Source organism: Topomyia yanbarensis, chromosome 2 (assembly GCF_030247195.1).
Source record: "Topomyia yanbarensis strain Yona2022 chromosome 2, ASM3024719v1, whole genome shotgun sequence".
NCBI classification, from domain to species: domain Eukaryota; kingdom Metazoa; phylum Arthropoda; class Insecta; order Diptera; family Culicidae; genus Topomyia; species Topomyia yanbarensis.
In genome coordinates this window covers 177,523,393-177,549,717 of record NC_080671.1, presented here as the reverse complement: position 1 = coordinate 177,549,717, position 26,325 = coordinate 177,523,393, and the positions used below count along the sequence as shown (strand labels likewise).

The window sequence follows — 26,325 nt, the reverse complement described above, 5'->3', positions numbered from 1 at the left end:
CCCCCTCACTGGTCACCTGGTCACTCATCACCAATTTAAATTCCCCTTAGAGCACCCCTCATTGCACCCCCATCGGACCACTACCGCTATAACACAAGACATCCCGAATTAAGCTGGAGAATGGTTCGTTCGTAGTTAGCAGGAAGACAACATTCAACTAATGCTGGTTAGGTAAATAAAGCATATTTTGTTTTGTTTCAAGTGTTTCACTGTCGACACATAGCTCATCAGGTTCGGTGCTGGCGAACCATTGTGTGTGGGTGTGAAGTGTACTAAGAATATATTAGATATTTCCATAATTGAAACGAACATAAACAGCCATAGTCTCATAGTTTAGAGAAATGAGAAAGGCACAATTGCACCACTAGGTGGATTAAAACAGGATTTTTTGTAAATACATAGAAGATCGACGGCTCCTATAAGTTAACGCATCAAGATGTTTCAAACAAACGAATTGCAAAACTTCATGTTTTATTATTGTGTAACATTTTGTCTTCTGTGGAGAAATTTGTCATTACAATCGTTTTCCTGTTCATGAACTAGTTCACAACTTCACAAACATTATTCATAATACAAATATTGACTTGTGAGTTCATTCATATATTTAGGAACATTGTTTGTCGGTCATCGATTGTCATACCTAGCTGTGTCAGCGCACGATTGGAGGCAATGATTTATACTCACTGCAGTACTTTGCAGTTTCTGTCCAATGGTACTTCCATTTTGTATTGGGCTATCTCCATGTTCTCTTCTTGCATCCAAGTTCGAATCATACCGAACGCCTACATTTGCGTCTCTTTTGGCATCTCTTAAAGTATCGTTACGATGTCATCCGCAAACCCAACAATCTCAACACCCTTAGACAGCCTAGATGTCAATAAGCCGTTGTAGAAACTTTCAGATACCCTGGATTGAACCTTGTGGGACTTCAGGCGCAATTTCTGTCCAATGTTTCTTTCGTTTTCCGTAAAAGTCATTTCACCAAATCAAGCGATAAACAGAACTTCAGTAATCATTCTAGGTAATTGGGAGGGGTATCAAAATAACTAATTCCAATTTGTCCTAAATAATAACCAATTCAACACGAAAATACAACTAAGATTTCCTTTCTCCACAAAATAAAAATTCTAAAAAATGCGTGATCAAAACAAAAATTGTCATTTTGTGATGTACCTCCACAGAGATAAAGACTGTGAGCCTTACCAATTTCATTAGTCAAAATATGTCCAAATACCATAATTAATCATAACTTGGTACTAATGGACCAATCCATTCTTGTTCGCCGCATGCGAAATCTCATCCAACCATTAGTGGTTGGAGTTCGATTAATAGCTTTATTTTCCTCGGAATAGCCATCCCCGAATAATACGTCTAATTTACCAAATAATCTATTTGCGTGGATGCCATCAATAATTTAGCGACGCGGAAGCAAATTTTATGCACAACCAATCAAATGCAAATTTACTCAACGCAGAGGTGCCCACGAACGCTAGCGCGAAAGTGAGGCTCTTTGCTATTCTCTCGTAAAATGTGTTTTCCAAAATGGGCAGCTTCAGTACTGTGTGCAGGATTAAAGGAACTGTGAACAATTTTATCATTCCGCTCGCTGTCCGTTTTTTGCCAATGGATCCTGATTTCGATTTTCCACCGGCACTGTTCGAACCACAACTGTTACACAATGTTGCATCGATTCAAGCGTAGAACCTAATTTGAAGCGCGGATTGGGGAGATTCGATTTTTTTTCGGACGTGACTTTTGGTGCTTGAGTGAGTCACATTGGAATAAATCTGGTACAATACCGAACTGATTCGATGCCGGAAGGGAGAGAAAAGTCACTTAAAGCATCGGGAACAGACCCACTTACCATGACGAAAATAGAAATCCCTATTCGTTTATTTTATCCTTTGCAAGTCGCTATTGTTATTTGTTTAAACTTTTCTTTGGGGTCACTTCCCCACCACTAACCATGAAAATGGGGATTGGTGCTAGCAAAGGCGAGGCGAAGGAAAGGGACAAGGGAAAATAGAATCAGTTACGCTACCGTAAGCTGATTTATGTTTTTAATCCTTTTTTTTCTCGTTTCGTGTGGAGCTTTGGGACGCTGGAAGCTGAATGTTTGTGTGAAAATGCGAAAGGAAAATGGATTGGCTTTTTATTTTCTTTGCCGGATTTTTGTGCGGACATGCTCCACTTGAGATAGCTGTTTTGTCCAATAAAGCGACCCAAAAGCTTTTGTTCTACAAATACATGGACATGCTTTTGAAGTTGAATCTCGAGGACACTGGTTGTTTAGGCGCAGTGTAGGTGTCAAGTCTTCAAGTTACAATTTAAGGGACCACTTCAATGGAAAAAAATCTGTTGACAATGAAAATATCCTAGGAACACTGTTGGTAGCTTTGATTGATTTGACAAGACATGCCAAGCAAATATCTAGCGTTTAATTTGAAAATGTCGTTTTTCACAATTGTTTATAACAATTGTTTATAACATATCATCAACAAACATGGAGTGCAAAAATAGGATTACATCCTCTATTTTGAGTAGTGCGTTACTGATACTGGTTGAAGCATCATCTGGCTTATTCATTATGATTAGGGTTAGCATATCAGGCGAGTAAAATGCAGGACGATCGAAAGAGAACCCCCCCCCCCCCGTCGGTTATTTTAGCTCTGCCAGAATGCCATTCGATTTTTTGCTACACTCCAGACAGCGAAGGTTTCAAGCTATTGTTGGAGATATTTGCAATCCTCAATTGAACGGATGAAACGAAGTCTTCGGCACTAAATATAGGTCCTTGAAGTAAAGCAGAAACATCAGCGGTCCCAAGTATCTTCCCCGGGCTATTTCTAGTGTAGAAGTAAATATGGGTTCCTCACTCAATCACAACTATCTATTGATCTGATTACAAGCCTATTCGTGCCTACCAGCGGTTTTGTGTGGCCAAAAGGTGCAGCAAGCGCTGAAGTGGAAAACGAAAGGTAAAATCGTGATATCCTTCCGCGCCTTGAGCCGGGAGGTTGGTGCGACCGCCCAGACGGTTACTGAGACAATTTTATGGATTTCCGGCAAATGGACCAATTCTCTGGCAAGGGATGATTGAAAATTGTTAAGAAGCCGAGTCGCAAACGTGCCAGGGGAATCGCAAGACTATTAAGATTCGAGTATATTACGATTTTTTCAACGTACTCTGCTAGAGAGTTAGCGTTTCAGTTATTGTTGCGTTCGACCGAAACTGTAAACAGGACCAGAGTAAATAAAAATCAAAGAAAACATATTTTAGGCTTATTGAAAAAACCAGAACAAATTCCCGACATCCCAGGACACCAGGACATTCAGTTGAAAACTAGTACATGTTCTGGGAAACCAAGACGTATAGTAACTCTAATCATGATAGTTATTGTGATCTAATTTATTCATTATGATGGTCCATTGATTTGATATTTATTTCTTCGGATTTGTACAAGGCAAAGTAATAGGTAACGGTATACAGAAGCGAGACAAAACTAGACTGGTTCGGCTTATATGAGCCAATCTTTTCAGTCTAACATCAGGGTAGAAAAGCAGACATATCTTATCATTACATATCTACCGACGCACAGTGGATCCACTCCATACAAAAGCTGGACAAAACCTCAAAAGTAGTTTAAAATGTCTGAAAATATCATCTAAGGGTAATTTTGGTGCGCTGAACTCGATTTTGATTAAATTAGGATGCTAAAATGAAAATTAGACAGCCTAGGGTGGTTCTAAAGTTTTTTTTTAAATTTCGCAAAAGTGAATTTTATTAACTTCTCTAAAAAACAGATACTTCGTAAGTGAACAGAAACATTTTGATCAGTCTACTTTCTACTTCTGCCGCAGTCATACGTACAATCGAGCCAAGCGAACAACAGGCCTCTCGATCTAGTGTGCATTGTCTCGAGAACAGAGGAAACATCGGATTATTCTTGTCATCATGAGTAAAGTTAACGAAAAAGCTCTACTCCGACCCAACGCTGCGGTCGTTGACTTTAAATTTTGCTTAAAACGACCGAGTGTTAGTGAAGTGGAATAACTTCTGAAGGTAAAAATGCAACTTAGGCTTGCGGAAGTCTTGTACCTTCAGTATCATCATCTTCGCAATGTAGTGTTAATATCATTCAGCACGTTAGCACAAGCCGAACGTTTCGTTTTGCAGAACAACTTAAAGCACGTGGCTCAAAGTGATAAAGTTGGAATTAAGATTCCCGTATACATTGAGAATGATTATATAGATGTAAGGTTATATGACCTATCACCTCGTACCCCTCCTGAGCCAATTGCAAAATGCATGTCGCAATACGGAGAAATAGAATCCGTTACACTTGATACTTGGAGAAACTTCTTCCCGGGTACTCCTAACGGCGTTTTTGTAGTGAGGATGCGGGTTGAAAGGCCTATACCCTCCTACTTGGCAATAAAACTCAATACTCACGGAACTACAATTATGCAAACTACGCTATGCACCCATGAGAGGCAAACTCCTACGTGCAAGTATTGTAATCAGACAGCTCATCATGGACAACCTTGCGCGGAAGATGTAGAGGGAAATGCATCTCAACCGATTGCCAACTCATCTACGGCAAACCAACCTAAAACAGAGTTTTCAATACCAATGCCTGAACCACAAACGGTGGCCAGATTTGTGGCAGCTGTTCAGACCATAATGACAACCGCAAAAGAATCATCCAGCACCCCAAAAGCAACTGTAAGCAACATCGGCACCGAATGCAGTAACAATGACGACGGATTTACACTGATCAACAATAAGTGCAATAAGCAAGGGAGAACATCTGATCCCGGACACCAAGCCAGCTTCGACCGGGACGTGAGAAACAAGAAAGAATCAAATGACCTCCCTGACGCTGTTTGCCAAAAGACTTCGCGAAAAAAGGTCTCCGCTCGCAATAAAAAGTTGCGCGCACGAGATCCAATTAATTAATTCTTATTTGTATTTTTATTTTTACATATATTGTAAACGTATAAAAGATCCACGGCTCCGTTAAGCTACCGCTATGAGCCGTGTCAAATAAACGAATTAAAAAAAAAGAAACATTTTGATATCCTTGGGTAGTCCTAAGTAACGAGTTAGCTAGGGTGGTTCCAATTTATCGAAAGCTGGTGAATAAAAAATGATGTAATTTTATACATTTGTTTGTAGATCTTCACTCCAATCTGAATACCATCGTAGAAAAAATCATCTCTTCATAGCTCTTTGAGAGATAATCCTCATGTACTAATTTATAAACGTATGCGTTTAGAATAGCTGTAAAATATAGCATATCTTAAGGTGTTTGATGGAATGGCTTAAATTTTTGTTTTATTGGTTTATTTATTTAGTTATCGCCAAAGCTATTAAAAGATGACAGGTTTATTTGATTTTGATGAAGATCTCAAATCATGCCGTACTATGCTCTATTCGTGAGCCTCTCAATACTTTTCCATTGATTTTCAATTCCAATGATGATATGAATATCTCTCTTTGAGGGTAATAATTTGGTTTTCATACGAAAATATCCTGAGCATACTTTGCACTGTATGTGTATGCTTTGAAATAGAGGCGTGAGTGTTTTTGCATGAAACTCTCGTTAATTTGGAAGTGCATTATTGAGGGAGATTTTGGATTTGATTGTTGATTGTGATAGATTCAATAGGGAGTTTGCACTTGAAAATAAATGTTGCATTACTGGCCAATAACTAAAAATCGTGTAAAAAAGAACACTTCCCACACTCACGTGTTTACCTTACATCGGTCACCAGTAAATCTAACGACCAATACCTATCAAAGAGATAGGATTCATGGAAAGATATAATAATAGTTGCAGTTAGTTTGCCTCGTTGGCTTGCATTTATTTGAATTTTTCTATACTGCAGATAACTGTGAAAATGTAGAAACACGAGTCATAGTTGCAAAACGGTTAAGGCGTACTTATATTTGTATCAAGGAAATCGCCCCAAACCCTGAATTTACAAGCAGCGTTCAGAAAAAGAAATCCCCCGGTAAATAATAATGCAAAACTCATGAAATCAAAAAATACCATGCGTCTCCATGCAGAAACTAATTTAACAAATGTCCAAATATCAACCTTCGGCGCAAAACGGCGCAGGATGGCACCATGATTTTTGAAAACTAGATAAAATTCTACGTCAGTTGTACTAGATGAGATCCTTCAACACGGTTTTACCGATAAAGAGATGACACTCTGAATGTAAATAAGTCCGTGTTAAGCAACATGATTTAATTGATTTTATTTGTTACTTTTTAAATACACATTATTTCTCAAAACGAAATACACCATTGAATTCCTGAGATGATTTTCTATTAGAAACGTTAAATTATCATTGTAGTACCTATTAAAGCGAAATGAATTAGAATGAACAAAAACTTTTTGTCACTCAAATTCTTGCAGATTTTCCAGACCTTGTACGGTTCAAAAAAAAGTAGCACTTATATTTTTCGATAGATTGACTCAAAAATTTGGCGGATACAGCTATAGGTAATGTACATTTAGAAAACAAAAATATAAAAGGTATGAAAATCGACAATAAATTTTGGAGGTTTTGACCGGCCCGGCCCCACTGTGCGACGCCTTCAAAATATTAGTCACAAACCATCGCCTGGAAATGGGCACGCAATCATTGCTGCATCGGTTTCAACCAGTTTTTAGTTTGAAAGTAGAAAATATATGTTCTTATTGAAATATGTACTATAATTTAGGCAGCTCGAATGGCTATATTGCAAATGTTCTTTTCAGGACACATTATACCTGCATCTGCTATACGTTTTAATTATAAGCTATCTTTAGTAGCCTTATACACTATTGCGCATCGAGTTATTATATAATCGTAAATATCGACTAATTTATTTTTTAATTTTTTGTCGCATCGATTCCAAAAAATTGACATAATCCCTTTTTATTGGGCTCACTAGCTAAAATGTTTGACAGCAATGAAAATGATAGCAATAGTGTCAACAAATAAGCGAAAGTATGGGTAGATGGCCATGGGATGTAATTTGCAACAAGCTTTCACACTGTAACAAACGAACAACTATGGATGATCAATTATGTCGACATATTTCATTCATTTTTTGAACATAAATCGAAAGAAAATGAGCATCAAAATTGTTTTTTCGTATCAAAACATGCTATTGATGCGTTGGTTCATGCATGTGCATAGAAATCTTTCAATATTTGTGTCTCAAAGGATTCAATATTGACTTCTGACCACGATTGAACAAAATGCACACAGTGCACACTAACTGTTTCAATTTCCCTGGTGTTGCCGATTTGAATGTAAACAAAAGTTTACTTTCACAAAACTTTCAGACAGGAAATTTCGATTTTTAGATCGTTTGGCTGGATTCTGGTGCAATGAAAAGCTTTCTTTGAGTGTTGCAAAGGGATCAAGGTGAGTTGAGTACTATCTTTTTGGTAGTGGCTTAGATAAATTATCCAGAAAGCTGCAGCATCAGAAAACGCTGTGTTGTTTCAATCTGTACTAGGCCTCTGGTTTTCTAGACAGGATATCTCTGCTAAAAATGAATACAATAATTTCACATTCATTCTAAAATATTCTCTATGCTTTGTTTTAGGTATTGAAGCGAATTGAATGCAGGCCGCGCAGTATGTATGACGGAAAAAATAATTATATATAGCAAGTAAATGTTCACAGTTTATTGTGAAGTGGTCCGTTAAGAGTAGTTTTTGAATTATTTTTCTTTTAATTTTGAACGAGCTCTCTCTCTCTCTCCTAGTTTGACGGGTTTGATGATATTGCAAATAACACCAAGTATATTTCGTGCATCAGCTTTAAAGAACCTCTGGCACAGACAATTGCTTTAAGATGGTTGAAAATAATGGTATAGTGGGTAACTTATTGCCTGGTGGTAATTTTTTCCTTCCTAAGATTCGTTCGTCACTTTTTCCGGTGTAAATAAGTGACATTTAGACGACTTGGAGTAGTTTGATTGCATGTTACATTTGTTCTGCTTCACAAGTCTGCTTTTGTTGTACTTCTCTTAGTTTACTTTTCCACTACTCATGTATGCCAAAATAATATCGGTCAATTGAAACGCTTAATCTTCTTGCACCTTTATCTTCATTCGACGTGTTATTTTTCCTTTTTTTGTTATATCCTAAATTAGACTAATTTTAACAGTCAGTAACACAATCAATTGCATATTCTATCATATGCACTCACAATCTCTCTCACTCCAAACGTACAAACGCTCGTGGAATTCGCGATAACACAATCCTGGTTACAAATGCGAACATGGGATAGCAGTTATCCACACATAGTTACGTCCGTGATCTCGCCAACATTAAACACCCTTCCAAATAAGTGGAAGTTTTAACACTTATAAATTTACAAACGCGGTCTCAAGCATCAACCAACCGCTCGCGCGATCATGAATCGGTCACGTCCGGACGTCTCTCCCTTGGTCCTAGCAGCCTAAGCTCTAAGATTCAGCATCAGATTCACGGTCTACGCAATCATTCAAGAACACACTTGAATTAAAAATGGCAAAACGGTTATATAATCGAATTTATCTACGCTAGCAGACACGACAAATGCATTAACATACAACCGATTGAGCTTCATCCACACAACTACGCCCGCGATCTCACCCCGGTGATTAAGACAACATTTTAGCAATTATAAACCGATAAACGCGGTTTTACGGCGTTCTTAAAGCATTTCTTAAAACTTAGATTGCACTTGTAGTGTGCTATAAAACTTCAAATGTTACTTGGCCGGTGATTAAGTGAACGTTTTTACATTTGTAAATTTACAAATGCGATCTTAAGAGTAAACGTACAAGCGGTCGTTTTCGCATGATCATGAATCGGTTACGTCCGGAAGTTCCTACTTTCGGCTGGGTAGCCTAGGTTCATGCATTTAGTTGGACCAATCTGAAAAAATGGCATTCATATTCGCTAGAAAACACGTTCCATGGCGAGGAACTCTAGTAATATGGGACAAATCACTTTCTTCTTGAACCTCAACCGTGCACTGAAAATTAAGTATCAGATTGACGCCCCTCGCGATCACCCAAGAATACACGCGGATATGCGAATGAACACAGTTATAAAATAGAACTTATAAACGCGAACTTACATGCACACTAGCACACACAAACGCCCACGCAATCGAAAACATTACCTTACAAACGCCCGAAAGTTTCGCGATAATACACATAATAATATGCAATCGTGATCAGACACGCACAACTACGTCCATGATGTCGCAAACATAAAAACGCACCGATGGTTTAGCAAACGCTATACATGGTACTTATAATCTGATTAACGCGGTCTGAAGCGTGCACAAATGAACTCTCATTCTCACGCGATCGTAAAGTACCTACGCCAGGTAGAGATAAAGAAGTTGAGTATTTGCGGTTGTCATTCAGGTGGCGTTCTGTCACCTTTGTTATCCCTGTATGCTGACGGCTTGGATTTCCATGTTTCAAGTTTGCTGACGATTGCCAGATTTGTTTTGTACACTCTAATGAGAAGTCGATTGATTATAAAGTAGATAGAACATACCACTACAGATAAAGATTTCGCCAAATCCACAATCTGAATTGTATTATTTCCCAAAATCACTGGAATTAAATCTCTTTAACGATCTTGCCTTTTTGTCTATGATCAGGAAACTTCTACTCGGTCGAATTAAAGTTAACATTAAAGGTGGCATTTAGGCGGATTTATGTCTCAGTAGCAAAGCACACATAGCTGAGTCGGTGAGATATTATCGTCGACATTATCAAAATGCACATATTGATAGTAAATTTCACAACGAAACAGAATAGGCTATTTTGTTCGTTAAAGTTTTGCTGATTTATATCTACGGTACCAGCTGTCGCATTTTAGGTACTGAATTGGATCTAAAAGGATATTACATGAACTTTCAGATCCTAAAAAACTCTTTGTTTCTTGGTAGCAGTTCCGGTAGCCTATATAATCCGAAAAGCATTACTTTTGAGTTTTATGGTAAATATTATTAAATTGATCTCTCGGTAAAGAATGAGAAAACCTAGATCCCGATACCAATACTATCCTGAACTTATCGCTTGGATACGTTTTAAAATTAGTCAATGCGACTAAAATGATGCGACTGGCTGCAAACTTAAGTTTGTTATGGGAACATAGCTGTAAAGAGCAATGATACGATCTTCAACAGATACTTAAAGTTTTAACATGCATGGATGTTTCAAGGTTGTATATGTGTTTAGATGCGACAGGATTGAAAATCAGTTAATATTACTGTACTACAATTCAATTTTCCTGCGACATGTGGAGAATATTGGCGACATAGTAACTTAAACGTTCCAATAAGTTTTGAGATTTGGGGTTCTGCGTAACTTTTTTGGGTTTGGTGATAGGAGTGATAAGGGGTTATGCAGACTTCAGGAAAAAATGCACCCAACAAGCTTTTGAAATCTGATTTTTTGTTGTGAATGCTACTTTCAAACCATCGGAAATAAAAAAAATAATGGTCTATGTTAGAAGCACAGAACGGCACAAACTAATTGAATTGCAATCCACCAGCCGTGCACAGTTAGCAAGTATTTTTTCGATATTGTACAGCTCTTTGGAGAGATGCTCCGTTCGCTCTAAACAGCTCAATGGGAATGATAAATAGACAAATGTGTGTAGCGAACATATGTTTTAAATTTTTTCATTGCGTTAGTGTTCGGTTGGTACACCTTGGCTCTGACCGAAATGGGCTTGAAATTTCCACCTTTTCCGAGCCGTTTTCGAAAGATTCAAAACATTCTTTTCGTTATTAATGCATGCATGGACAAGTGTGGACTTTTTTGTACCCCACACCCTCCCCTAAATTGTCCACATAATATATGGAAGGCTTCTTACGCGAAATTCATATTTTCGGATCCCAAAAGGCACTCGCGCGATTCAATTTTGAAGAGCATCGATGGAAACCCAGTTTTCACTGTTGTGAAACGACAGCGTACAAACGCAATTTATTTTTAAATTAATGGTATACAGTTGAGCGATGTTATGTTCCGGAATCATTAAATTCAATCATAAAGTATAACACGATATGCTCCAAAAGTATGCTGAGCAGATTGTCGTGCTGACAGTTCGATCAGCTATAATCGAATTCAACCAGCATAGACTAACACGCATACCTCGTCATATCCCTTGCAAACCCAACCGCACCACGGGTTAAATACACACACACACACACACACACACTCGATGACGCAGATACAGATACCCTCCCACCGGTACCGGAGATGATTTATAGGACAGGTAATGTTTATGTAATCTACAATATATTTGAATAACCTGTTCAGTAGCACGGTTAGCTACACGTCATGGAAAGCGGTTTATCGTGCAATATTCCAGCCGTGTAGCGAAACGTGAGGCGAACGAAGCACGCCGCAGTCACACCGCCGCTGCTAGCAGAGCCGGGTCGATGTTCCGTTTTGCGACCCAGGCGACGAAAGGGGTTTCATTGTTTCAAAAATTTAACCATCCAATTGCCTCGAACCGTACCGAGCAATGGCGGGCGCTTCCGGAGAAGACTGGCTTAAAGTCACACGTGTCAGTAACGGTTGTGGGGTGGTGTGGGCTTTGGATGCAAAAACAATAGGGATATTTCTTGGAAGGAATGGAAAAAAGAAAGAACCAATTCGCGGGGGCATAAGCCGGAATACTTCTACTATTGTCGAGAACGGGACGGGCAAAGAAATGGCTGTCAAGAACAGGCATCACTTTGGTTTTGTCACAAAATCTAGTCCTGAAGTCGACGTGGATGAATGATGTTGAACCTGATTATGATAAAAAAAATATAAGTAAGGCAAAACAGATTCAATGATAGCGAAATGATGATGATGGAGTGGTTAGTGAACATTGAATTCCGAAAAATCTTTACATCTTTTAGTTGATTTTTTTTACATTCACCTGCAAGATATTTTTTAATGGTTATTTAAAGATAATTGAATTTATAAAATTCAGCAAAAGAATTGTCATATTAATTTAGTGTGAAAACAGTACAACCTGCACAAGCTTGGGAATTTCTTTCCAAAACTGTGATTCGGTTCGGAATAACAATTCAAATAAGCGACCACATGGAGAAGCACACTGTTTCTTCACACGGCCGGCAGCGTGGGTTCCCAACAGTCGGAATTTGCCAGTTTCAAAGAAGTACAAAAAGTGATACAATACCAACATAACCTGAGCGGACAGGATCTCACTCGCAGCATTAGAGTGTTTTTGCTAACAGCATTCTTTTCTTGTGCGAAAGTACTATGAAATAAAAACAAGTACTAATGCAAACATTTTATTTCATTTCTGTTCGGTGGAGATGCAAAAACGAACGATTATGCTAGTCAAATAGAATAACAACAATATATTAGTGTGATCAACGATTTGTTTTCCTTCATAATTAAAATAACTACGGCCTACGTATGCTTGATTTCTCTTTCACATCCTCCTATTCGAAATAAAAGTTAAACGTACACACTTAGACAAATGCGAACACCTTTCATATCAAGTACCCCGTAAGATTAAGCGTTGGAAGCAAACGCTTCACTATTTGGATTTGACCCGATCTTGTTTATTGGTATAATTGAATGGACGTACTACTACAAGTATAGTCTATTTCATGTCAGAGTTTTGTTGTTTTTCTTTTTAACGTCAGCGTAATTAAATTATCTCCCTGGTAAGTATCATTTCAAATAAAATTTATTAACCATTTTATCGTTCTAGAATTATCTCCTACAATCTGCAATAATTTCCCGAGAAATGGAAGAAAACAAATCGAAAAGAGTTTATTAACCAGACTATCGTGTTGAAAAGTGGGCATGAATAGGTTAATTTAGTTTTCCAATGCATGATTACTATTTTTGTTATTAAGTAATGTCTTAATCGATTTAAAATTATTTCCCAAAAATTTGCTGCCACAAGATTTGATTTTTTTAAAATTCCGCTACTACCCCAAAATGGCAACAACACTTACCCTGCACAATTGATAACACAGGAGATAACGAATTTCCTTCGCAACCCACGATTTAAATAATGAGGGTTCCTTGTCATTTTCTTTTCACTTTAAAAAACAACAAATCATTCGATGAGCAATGAGCATACATTTCAGTTTTTTCCCCGTCTGCGAGTGTGCATAATAGCAAATTCATGCTATGACGAGACATTTGTGAGAAAACCGTGTTTTCATTGAGATGGAAAAAAAGCACCAAGCTTCACCAACACCCGATGCCAGCCTCAGGGGCCAGATAAAAACGCAGCCGGCCGGTAGCAGTACCCGAATCCTTTCGGTCTGTTCTTCCCATCATTGCTCATCACCGCTGACTGGTGACAACGAAATGTCATCATCATTGCCAAAAGCTGCTGGGAAAATTTTTTGACGAAGGCAAAAACGCTGTAGTCTGCGTTGTTGGGTCTAATGAAATGGGGAAAAAGCTTTTTCCTAAATCATTTCCGGCGTTGGAAAGTATACTTTAGATATGCATTATAGCGTTCGAGAAAGAGGCAGACTCAGTGTTTTAATGAAGGAAACCTATATTACTGATATATTTCATAACTACATTACTAAAACTTTTAAAAGTTACACTTGTAACGCGTCTAATATCACCGACTCTGTATTACTCGTTTCTGGGTTTCCTTTCATTAGCACCTGCTACTAACACGCTGTTTGACCTTCGCTGTGTAACTGGTCATGATTGGCGCTGATGGAACCCTGCAAGGTTTTTTAACCGGCTTGGTACTTACTCGTCCTCATTCTCCTGTTGGTTGGTGTGGCTATTTTTCTGTTAAATTTGCTACTTTCGTTCGAGTTCCAACAGTATTAATGTCACTGCTCTACTGACGGTATTCCATCTGTCCTTGTCTCGAGCCTCGAGACATCTAAGTTGCAGTAATCTCAACCCTAAGGGCTGCAGCGAATCTAGGAAAAAACGCGGGAGTCCGGTGTTTCATCGACATCCGGAAACCGACTGTAGATGTTCCTTTATGGAATCCGAGCTGGTTCTTCAAAGATCCGTAAATGTTGGTAGCCTGGTAGGTATTGTCCTCTCCGAGAGTTCCCAGTGTATTAAACAAGCATCATCAGAAGAATCATCAGGAGGCTTACTTGGTTTTGGCAGCGCACCGCATGCACCAGACTTCTATCTCTTTGCATTTATCCGGAAAGGGACCCTCATCAAGAAGCTTCTGGAACCCCTCCCTTAACATGCACGGGAATGCCTGGATAGACATTCTCAAAGCGACGTGCTTCACACTATTACTAGTTCATTGTTAGAGACATGGTTGGTGATTTGGGAAGACTCCTCTAATGATCATCTTTGTCAGTTTGTAAGAGGCTAGTTCCAGGGGCGTCATCTTATTTCGATCATCAAATCTCCCCAGGGGCTACAATAAGCGTTTCGGTATAGCTCCTTAAAGCAATTCGATTTACTCCGCTTCTGCTTACGCTTTGGTGCTGCTCTTGCGACACGAAACGACATATTTCGCCTCTCTCTGCCTGCTTCGATACTTTCCACCTGAATGTGCATTCTAGTTCTCAGACAGTTTACATAGAGAGCACCGAGTACCTTACTCTACAGGAAGCTGGGAGCTGCCTGATTCTTGGCTTCCGTTTTCTTGGCATGCTCTCGCAATCACATTCCGTTACAAGAATCCCCTTCGTGTATCCACAAATCCATGCCTGTCAAAACACTATTCCACTTCCGCTCGTAGGTTCACGCACGGTGTATTGCTATGATTCTGCGTGGATTGCGCAGTCTCCAAGGTTCTCAAGCATCCGACAGCAAAAGTAACTCCCCAGCGGTTGTCGACATAGGAACCCAGACAGGGGCCTTCCCCTTCTATGGAGCAGCCAAGTCGCTCCAAACGGCGGCTGAGTTCCCCTCGAAGGTCGGGGGCAAGCGCAAGACGGCGCCGAACTTGAAGCGACCTAGGAAGTCACCAGGCGAGGGTGCAAAAAGCCGTTTGGGCGATATAAACCGAGGTGCGAATGACCCCGCCGGACAGAAAAAAGGGACTAGCAACCCGGCACAACCGGAACAGGGGGCGAAAACCCCTGGAAGTTGGTCAGTAGGAGGAATCCGACGCCGAACGCACCTCGACCCGCAAAGAAGGGCAAGGACGGAGGCGAGGCCTTGTGGGTAAAGACCGACGAGGACAAATATGCTGACGTCTTTAAATCAATGCGGGCGGCCGAAAGCCTCTCGGCCCTCGGGCAAGACGTGCGCAGCGTGAGACGCACCAATACCGGCGAAATGCTCTTGGTGCTGTAGCGAGGCGCACAATCTAGTGCGGTGTACAAGGCCTTGGCCCAAGAGGTCCTGTGTAAAGGCGCACAGGTGAGGTCTTTAGGGGCGGGAATGACTCTCCAGTGTAGGCAACTGGACGAGTTCACGACCGCAGATGATGTCGTCGCTGCTGTCACAGAACAATGTGCCGCAGTAATCGAGCGGGCCTCTGTGCGCTTGAGAGCGGGACCCTCTGGCACGCAAGTAGCCTACCTCAGGCTACTGAATGCGGAAGCTAAAAAGGTAACCGAGCAAGGAAAACTGAAGATCGGCTGGTCAGTATGTCCAGTTAGCATACCCCAGCCACCTTCAGTGGATAGGTGCTATAGGTGCCTTGAGGCCTTGAGTCGTACGAATGCAAGGGAATAGACAGGAGCAAATTATGTCGTCGCTGCGGTGAGGAGGGTCATAAAGAGCAGGGCTGCACTAGGGCGCGTAAATGCCTTATCTGCACCGCTAAGAAGCAAGCCCGTAACCATGCTAGTCCCTTCGGCGAGGCCAATAAGAGGAAGCCGTGAACGTCACACAGCTAAATCTTAACCATTGTGCAGCAGCCCAACAGCTGTTGTGGGAGTCGGTCTCGGAGTCGAGGATAGATGTCGCCCTTCTATCCGACCCGTACAACATCCCTACCGGCAATAGCAATTGGGTTTCGGACGGGTCTGGAATGGTGGCAATCTGTACAACGGGACGGTTCCCGGTTCAAGAGGTAATACACTCCTCCGCCGAGGGTGTTGCGATTGCCAATATCAATGGTATGTTCTATTGTAGCTGCTACGCTCTACCAAGGTGGCCCATAGAATAGTTCAACCAGATGATCGACAGGCTCTCATCAGACCTAGTGGGCTGGAAACCGGTAGTCATAGCGGAAGACTTTAACGCTTGGGCAGTACAGTGGGGCAGCCGCTGTACAAATAGCAGGGGTCAAACGCTAATGGAGGCGCTTGCGAAACTTGATATTGTGTTACCTGACAATGGCTCCACTAGCACATTCCGCAGAAACGGGGTGGAGGCATGGATTGACGTAACATTTGCCAGCCCGAGTCTGGTTCCAGGCATGGAATGGAGGGTAGACGAAGGCTATACCCATAGCGATTATTTAGCAATCCGCTTTAGGATCAACTATGGTGTGCAGCATCCGAGGGCGGGAGATCCCTGTCAGGTACGCGGGTGGAAGTCCAATCACTTCGACATCGAAGCTTTCACCGCGGCCCTGGGACTGGAGGCCAACACCGACAGTCTAAGCGCGGTAGCCGTCCTACAACGCGCGTGCGACGCCACTATACCGAGGAAAACCCTGCCAAGAAACGGCAGATGCGCGGTATACTGGTGGAGTGCTGAGATTGCAGCTCTACTATTAGCCTGCCTCAGAGCTAGACGTAGAATGCAAAGAGCCCGCACCGAGGATGCAAGAGAGAACCGCCGTGAAGTATTTCGAGCTGCGAAATTGGCCCTTAACAAGGCCATTAAAAGCAGCAAGAGAGCGTGTTTCGACAACCTGTGTGAGAGTGCCAATGCGAATCCGTGGGGTGACGCCTACAGGATCGTGATGGCCAAGACCAAAGGGGGCTCTTCACCCACAGAACGGTCTCCGGAACGGTTGGCGACGATTATCGAGGTACTCTTCCCGTCTCGAGCCACAAGCCCCTGGCCACCTGCACTACGAGACAGTGCGGCCGAAATGGTGGCTCCGGTGACGAATGAAGAACTACTCGCAGTGGCTAAATCCCTAGCAATGAACATAACTCCAGGGCCGGATGGAGTTCCAAACAGCGCTCTCAAGGCAGCGATCATAGCGAACCCGAACATGTTCAGGCTAGCTATGCAGAGATGCCTTGACGAGTGCCGTTTCCCCGATATATGGAAAAGGCAGAAATTGGTGCTGTTGCCGAAGCCCGGGAAGCCGCCAGGCGACCCATCGGCGCACAGACCAATCTGTCTGATCGACACGACTGGCAAATTGCTTGAGAGGATTAACCTCAACAGGCTAACCCCGTACGCAATAAGTACGGACGGCCTGTCAAGCAATCAGTTTGGATTTCGGAAGGGTAAGTCCACAGTGGACGCTCTCAACTCAGTGATAAATACTGCCGAGATAGCGATCCAACGGAAAAGGCGAGGCATTCGATACTGTGCGTTAGTGACACTTGACGTGAAGAACGCATTCAACAGCGCCAGCTGGGTTGCCATCGCGCTCTCGTTACACCGGCTTAGCCTACCGGCGGGTCTGTACCGGATCCTGGAAAGCTACTTCCAGAACCGCGTACTGCTATACGAGACCGACGCCGGTCAGAAAAGGGTTCCGATTACCGTCGGAGTCCCGCAGGGCTCGATCCTAGGCCCGGTGCTATGGAACCTCATGTATGACGGGGTTCTGAGACTGAAGTTCCCTCCTGGGGTCAAGATCGTCGGCTTTGCCGACGACGTAACCTTGGCGATCTACGGGGAGTCAATCCCTGAGGTAGAACTAACTGTAGATCAACACGGTGGAGGAATGGATGAGCGCGAGAGGCCTGGAGCTGGCTCATCATAAGACGGAAGTAGTTGTCGTCAACAACCGCAAGTCGGCACAACATGCAGTTATCCATGTGGGAGAAGTCGTGATCACTTCACAGCGGAGTCTGAAGTCTCTCGGAGTCATTATAGACGACACGCTGACCTTCGGCAGCCCTCGTCGACTATACATGCAAGAGAGCATCGACTGCTGTTGCGGTTCTATCGAGGATGATGTCCAACAGCGCAAAGGTGTGCGCCAGTAGACGTAGGTTACTGGCAGGCGTTGCCGTATCTATCCTCAGGTACGGCGGCCCGTCATGGTCAAGAGCACTGAGGGTAACTAGTTACCTACAGAAACTGGAGAGCACCTACTGCGTGATGTGCCTCAGAGTGATATCTGCCTACCGCACGGTATCACACGATGCATCCTGCGTGATAGCGGGCATGATGCCAGTCGGGCTGGTCATCCGGGAAGATGAGGAGTGTTTCGAGCTACGTGGAAATAGAGGAGCCCCCGAGCGCACCAGGGTGACCTCGGTCGCCAGATGGCGGCGTGAGTGGGATAACTCATCCAAAGCTAGGTGGACCCACCGGTTGATACCTAACATATCAAACTGGGTGGGAAGACCCCATGGGGAAGTTCACTTCCATCTGAAAAATTCCTGTCAGGCCATGGCTGTTTCTGACAGTACCTCCACAGGTTCGGGCACGCGGAGGTCTCAGCCTGCCCGGACTGCCCAGGTGTAGACGAAACTGCCGAACACATACTGTTCGTATGTCCTCGGTTCGACGTCGAAAGAAGAGCAATGCTTGACGTCTGTGGATGTTTATAATAAAAAATGCTGAATTTTTGTTTTGTTTTTTTAACTACATGACTGAAAAAATTCTCATTTTTTATTGAACACCCGTTACAACCCAAATTTTTTTTATTGATGTGATGTGATACCAAGTATGATCAGTATCACTTTCAACCATTTATGACCTAGTCAACAACTCGTAACTTTTTTTTTATTTCAATAAATCGTCCTTAAAATGTAGTAAAATGTAAATAAAACTGAAGTACGCCAAATCGCCTAAAATCCACACTACTAGAAGATTTACTTAGCACCTTTTCATTAAATCGACGATTCCAAAATATGTTTGCTGCAAATAATAATTAATTTACATTCCACATTCACAAATTGAGCACGTATTTATAGGTGATTACTGTATTCGATGATATTTTCATGCATTCTGCTTAAAATACACTTTTAAAACTTTTTCAATGCGAATCAGTGAGTTTAAAATTTAGCGATATTATTTACAATTTTTCAATAAGGTATCTTGTTTTAGTTAACTGTTCTTCTTTGATTACAATCTTTAAAACTTCAATTACGAACAAACTAATTTTATCGTGAACACAACCTCGTATTTTTATTTGTTGATGGAACCCGAGCAGCTATTCCAAATTCGTAAACTCCAGTCAGAAGTGGGTTTCGGCTTCAAAAAACTACTAAATCTACCCTCTCTAGAGGCAGGCAGCTGTATCGATTTGTCATACCTGAATTTCAAAAGCCGCTCTCAAGCGTAAGCAAATCAGCATTGGGAAAATAGAAAGTATAGTTTCTAAACTCACACAAATCCATGGTTGGGGTAGAAAAAGAAAAACTTTTTTTTTTATTTTGCCGAACTGCTGCAAAAGGTAAACTTTCCCTTCGGTAGTCCAACCGTAATCTCATTACATGGAAGCGAAAAAATACAGCAGGGATGGTGAAAAAAATACAAATAGAACAGAAAGTTTTTGCGTAGGTACCGTGAAGCGAAAAGTTTCCGGCTCCTGGTGCACCGGCTGTTTCTGACGAAACTCTCCGTAAATAGTCCGGCAGTAGGGGGCCTGGAGAAGGGTTCGGGGGCTTTGACTACTTACCGTGCGGGGTACCTGATTGCAGTCTGGCCCGTTGCGTCCACCTGGACATTCGCAGCTGAAGTCGTCCCCGTGATCTATGCATCGGTGACCGTCCGGGCACGGGTCATTGGCGCAAAAGTCCACCTAATTCGAAGAAGCGGGAACGGAGTCGGAAACGAGAAAAGATAGAAAAGAACGGGTGATAAGCTGGTGCCGGTGACAATCAAGCGCGGTGCCGTCGTCGGTGATGTATAAGTAAACCTTAACATTAGTTGGGAAATAGCTAACAGAAACTATCGGTATCAATTTATTAAGATAATTTAATCATGCAAAAGGGATGTAACTTCCTCGGATGAGGCCAGGAGAAATAAAACAAAATTTTGACGTAGGATTTGCGTCTTTCTATAGAATACTGGATGTCATTTCAATATTTTCACAACGAAAGCGTCACGTACGCTTTGAACCTTAATAACTTTCTTCCAAGTAAACGGATTGCTAATCTTGTTTCATAAGTCGAAAGGAAAACGTTCAACGCTTGCTAAAGACATCTTTTTGCTATATAAAACTTTTTTAACAGTTCTAAAACTAGGGGTTGGTAATGTTTGGGACAGAACCGTGGTGCTGACGTAGGACTATTCGTTGGTGTGCCAAATTAAAACTCTGCTTGTATCTCTTTCAAACGCAACTTTCTCAATAATATCGCCTCTTTAATTCTAGGCCCGTAGACTCCTAAACCAGTCAGTTCACCCATTTTCGACCCATCCACATAGAATGATATTATACCTTGAGGTAGTGTACATCCATATTTGTTGATCCACTATGTAAACTTTCAATGACTTGTCAAATATTGGTTCAACAGCCATTTTATCTTGAACTGTGATCAAGACAGGCTTTATTTTAGTTACTGTATTATGTTCAGATGGACGTTTAAATAACCATTAAATAATGCTTTGTTCTTTACACTCGTGGTTGTGTAGGACCAATAAGCTAACCTCGGTTTGAGTTCTCAGGTTTTCCCGAAGAGTTTATTGCACGCCCCTATTGATTTTTTGACAGTGTTGGTAAGGTGAAATTGACAGGAAAATGAATGAGGGGCTGAGCCGATTGAATGAATGATGCAACTAAAAAAGCCGTTTGAACATAGTACTACATACATAATACATACATTACTAATCTAGAACTGCCTATCTAAGTTATTTAGCCTCATTTCAATAAATTTTGCATCATCTTCATATAATGGTGGTACTAGTTTATATGGAAATTGACTGTGTAGCCGCACTCTTTAACCCGTAACTTCTGAACCGGAATCCCGATTGACAACGAAATCAATAGCATATGGGAGTCTTTTACTATTCGTTTGAAACAAATTGGTTTAACCAACTCTGAGGCAATTGTGTGACACATGATGTCCAATGGCCGATGCATGGCCTTCAAATCGGAGATCGCAACGAATGCACAGAGGAGGAGACGCAAATCAATCTCACCCAATCCGATGCAGCACAACACTTATTTCGGAAATCTGTAGCAGAGTCTAAGAGAATCGAAGACCAGTTATCATAATCCGCGATTTCAACGCTTGGACAGTAGAATGCGGTAGCCGTTTCACCAACCCAAGCGGAAGCAGTCCACTTGAGGCCTTTGTAGAGCTGCTAGATGATGCCAACGATGAACCGCCGGGAAGGTCGACAATCGGTTATCGATGTTACCCTCTGTAGCCCCGGAGTACCAGGGAGTTTGAATTGGAGAGTGTGCGAAGAGCGACCAGCGACCACCAAGCGATCCGGTTCACTATCGGACGCGCATGTGACTCAATCAAACGAGCGGAAATGGAAAACAACGAAGTTCGACAAGAGAGTTTTCGTTGAAGCTTTGAGGCTTGAGTGCAATCACCTGTACTTGAGTGCAGATGAAATAATAACGGAATTAGCAAGAGCGTGCTATGCAACCATGCAGAATAACCAAAGATACTGTCACAGCATTCTGGTGAAGCTCGACGATTGCCGACCTACACGTAAGTTTCCACCGAGCCCGGAGGATAATAACGAGAGCCCACAACTCTAAGACCAGCGTGTAAGGCAGCACGAGCCGCACTTAACAAGGAAATCATGGTCTGTGAGAAAGTCAGCTTAGAGTAGTTTTGTCACAACACCAATTCAAATCCGTGCCTACTGAGTAGCCATGGCATAGATAAGAGAACCGGCGATACCACTGGATAGATGTCCGGAAAGGATTAGAGTCATCGTAGATGCGCTATGTCTATAGCATGAATCGCCGGCCTGGCCTTCCACACCACGGCCTGGCTCAGGATGACCACGAAGAAGAAGCTCGAGTAACCAACGAGGAGGCGATGGCGGTATCGGAAGCCTTGAAAGCAAAGAAGGCCCCAAGACTAGAAGGTATCCCCAACATGGCTCTGTTATAAACAGTTCTAACGAAGTCGGACATGTCTAGGTTCGTGTTGCAAAAGGGTATCGACGATGGTAGGTTTCCAGACATCTGAAAGCGACAAAAGCTGGTGTTTTTGCCATAGCCAGGCAAGCCCCTAGCAGATGTTTCACCATACAGGCCAATACGCCTGTGGGATCCAGTCGGCTAGGTGCTTAAAAGAGTAATCCTTAACAGACTTATGACATACACGGCGGGAGAGAATGGCCTATCCAATATGCAGTTCAGGATCTGGAAAGGTAGTTCGCCATACGAACGGTCGGAGGAACTCTGGAGCGCAGAAACTAAAGAGAAAACTAAACCGGTACTGCGAAGTGATTACGCTGGACATTAAACGCGTCTTCAGTACTAGTCGGGCTGCAATCGCTGATTCGCAAAGACTGAGAGTTACCGAGTACCTCTGAAGGATTCTGAGGAGCTTCTTCTAGAGTCGGCAACTGATCTACTAAACTGATGCCGGAAAAAGAAGTGTAACCGTAACAGCGGGTGTTCTACAGTTTTTCACACTCGGTCCTATTCTTGGAAATGCTATCCACGATGGAGTATTGAAGCTGTACCTCCCCAGGGACGACAAAAAATGTAGGCTTTGCGGAAGACGTGGTGCTACTAGTGATCGGTGAATCACTAGCGAACGTTGAGGTACTCACCACGGAGGCGATGGACGCTGTGGAAATAAGAAATTGATAAGCAACTGAAAGGTAGTGCCGCAGGCAAGAATCTCTATCGGAAAGTGTATCATCGACTCAAAGCAGTAAGTCAGATAACTGGGAGTGATAATAAACGACCGTCTAAATTTTAATAGTCACATCGACTACGCATGCGAGAGGAAAATATGATCTCGGCAGTATCTCGGATCATACCTAACAATTCGGCGATCAGGTGCAGTAAAAAGCGACTACTGGCGAGTGTCTCTACATCGGTGCTCAGTTACATGGGATCTGTATGGGTAACAGCAATGAAAATGAAGAGAAACAGATCTCGGCTAAACAGCACGTTTAGGCTGATGGCCATGCGGATTTTCTAGTGCGTATCGAACTATCTGGTCAAAATCAGTCTACGTAATAGCTGGAATGATTCCCTTAAACCTTTTACTCGAAGAAGATATCGAGTGTTACAGGGATCGAGGCACGAGAGAAGTCCGGAAACGAGCACGAGCTGATACTTTAAGTAAATTGCAACAACAGTGTGATAACGCTGAAAACGGTAGAGGACTCATCGGTCTGTCGATGCTCCACGAAGCATCTGAACCGGTTCAGCCACGCGAGATCGCCATTCGGAACTGCGTGTGGCGATGCAGAGTAAACGCTTGAGCATGTCGCGTTACTTCGATTCGAATACGAGCGGAATGCAATCGTTACTGATGAGGAACAATATTAATCAAAGAATGTATGAGGTCAAAGAAATATGCGACACGGCGAACAGAACATTCGTTCGAATCATGTCTGCGTTATAAGCACGATAGCAACGCATCAGTTGGGTTGTCGAACTCCCGATGAACCGGAAGTCTTTTTTCAACCAGAATCGTCAGATCGACCTTCGCAATCGACACATCAGTCTACCGAAGAGAGATAAAGCACACCACCGGGGGTGACCGCGGTAGGCTACATCCACCGCAGGATACTAGACTGAGTGTCACTTTGATGATGGGTTGAAGCGACACCTGAGCACCGGAAGCAATTCTCCTCCCACAATCGCAGGACTGACAACGGCACCTGACCAACCAGCATCGAGATAACAGTTTCGAGAGAACTTGTGAATTCGGGAAATTTCTCCGTCGGAGCAGGCGAGGTTGACGGCGGCGATCAACTCGTGTAGATCGTGAAGTAGCACCAGCAAATCACCTATAATCGCAGGATCGACCTCGGCACCTGCACGTATAGCTTTGGTTTCGGAAGATGTTCCACTACCGGGGAATTCTTCGTCGGATTAGGAAAGATCCACTATCGAGTAATTCGTAGTGAATCACCGGCTTGAGTCGTTCGAGCAACAGCGAACTGGAAGTAATCCTCCACCCGAAATCGCTGGACAAACCTCGACACTTTACCGGAGAGTATCGAAGCAAGAATAGCGCGTTGGTTAACGGTTTCGGGAGGCTTTTTTCGTCAGCAGCTCCATGCCGAGGAAGGCCATCTCCATCGATTATTACGCCGAGTAGTACCGATCGCGACAAACCATCGCGGCACCAGTTAACCAAAAGCCACCATCTGAATGGAATAGCTGGATCGACTACGCATCCACCTGGTCAACGCACAGATTAGTGTATGTACAACATGCCAAAGTATAGAAGTGCGCAGCTGTAAGTGATGCGATTTAAATGAAATCAGCGAACTAGTAAAGCCAGCTAATCCTGTAATCAAGCAAAATAGTACAGCTACCGCTCCCCCCCCCCCTAAAGTAGCCACTTCCATTGGAATATGGGGCATCAGGCTAATGCAGACTCTTGGTGGAGGTTAGAGGAGTAATGTTTAGAAAGAAAATGAAAAATGTTCAGAATTATCCTCTCTCTTCAGAGTCTCTCACTCTGGCACACGATGGACGGAATCGGCAGTGTATTTTCACTACTGAACTTGTGTTGGGTTGGCCTAAAAGCTTTGCCTCTAAGTAAAAAAGCACAACACATACACCACGCCAACAATTGCACGCCGGAAACAGAGTCGAACGCGTTAGCGAGAAGTTGAAACTTACGAGAACTCCAACATCTAACCAGCTGGCTAGTTGCAGCGGAATCCGCAAGAAATGTTGGTTTCGGAACGAGCCAGAGTCTCAGTCAGAGTATCAAAGTCCAGCTATGGCACACCTCAAAAAGAACTGCAGGCTGAGAGGTCTAACACGGCGGCTTTAAACGAGAACAGAAGTGCTCTACGAGTTCATCAAGGACAAAAAAACGACGTCCACACTGCGATAAAGCAACTCGTGAAGGGGAATTGAGTCCGCCGTGAATACAGTCGAACGTGAGCAGAGCACGCTGAGAATGCCGATCAAACGCATATTGAGGCCAAGACGAAAGTAGCGTCCGAGGAAACACAAACGACGCCAATGAGCTCCCGAAATTCACGTTTGTTGATATAAAAAACCGAAAAGCCACGAACTGAGGCAAAAAAGCACCAGTAGTGGGTATACTGTCGTAAGCCACAAGTCAAAGACGAAAATGCAGAAGGAGCTACCTAAGCCTCGTTGGGAGATTATAGGGCGATGCATTCATCGGCGAGATAAAAGACGAATCGACATACGCTGAGCATCTTCGGAAATTGAGAGTTAATCCGGAGTTGAAGCTGTCGGGTGAGAATGTGGTGAAAACCCGCCACTCTCAGAAAGGCTAGGTGCAGTGAAGAGTTTATCCTTCAAGACACACATTGAAATGTCGCTAGGCTAAGAAGCAACTGTAAGGGCTCCATTCCACGGGTACTCACAGTAGGAGACGAACTGTGAAGTTCGCTGAAGGAACAATGTGATCTGTGAGATACACTAACGGTAATCCGAATGAGGAAAGTGCACGGCGGTACACCGACTGCATTGATTCGACTCTCAACAAGTGGTCGAATAGAGCTGTGGTGGTCAGCGTGTTCATTAAAGGCTGTCTCCAAAATCGCCAAACAAATTGCTTTAACTGCATGGATTTCGGTCACTAGATCAGAAACTGTAGATGAGCTCTGGGTGTTATATGAGGAGACTTGGGCCATGGAGTGGGGTAGGAGACTGACCAACAACGCATGAGGTTACAGCTTGTTGGAAGCCCTGTTGAATCTGGATGTAAGGGTGTGAAACCAAGGTTCAGCTAGCCCGTTACGCAAATTGGAGAGTTAGTTAGCTGTACACACATAGCGACCAGCATGGGATCCACTAGACTTTTATTCGGAGGATTTGTATTGAAACACGGAGAGTGAGCACAGGCGAGCGGAAGTGGGAAATAAGGGATTTCGACGATGAGCTGTCATAAACACTAGCGAGGGCGTAAGACGAACAATGCCGCGGAAACTGAAACCGACGAACTGCTAGTGTCCAACGCATTGATGGAAAGAAAGGCTCAGCATCCCCCGGGCTGCCGTCCTAGAAGCCACAAGAGAGTTGAGAGAGCAAGATCCGAGGCAGTCAGAGAAGAGTGTAAGGAGACGATCGGGTTGGCTAGTGCTGCTTTTAAACGCCAGCTGGTGCTTAGTAAGTCCACCTGCTACAAGGGGAT

At 42.9% G+C, this 26,325-nt stretch overlaps 1 protein-coding gene across 2 annotated transcripts in view; it reads right to left on the bottom strand.

Moving 5' to 3' along the window:
• Positions 1 to 26,325, bottom strand: part of LOC131682226 (uncharacterized) — a 500,520-nt gene that overhangs the window by 76,001 nt on the left and 398,194 nt on the right. For both annotated transcript variants that reach the window (XM_058963559.1, XM_058963558.1), the window contains one exon: positions 19,722 to 19,844. In XM_058963559.1, the coding sequence (XP_058819542.1) occupies positions 19,722 to 19,844 (123 nt within the window). The remainder of the gene's footprint in view (positions 1 to 19,721; positions 19,845 to 26,325) is intronic.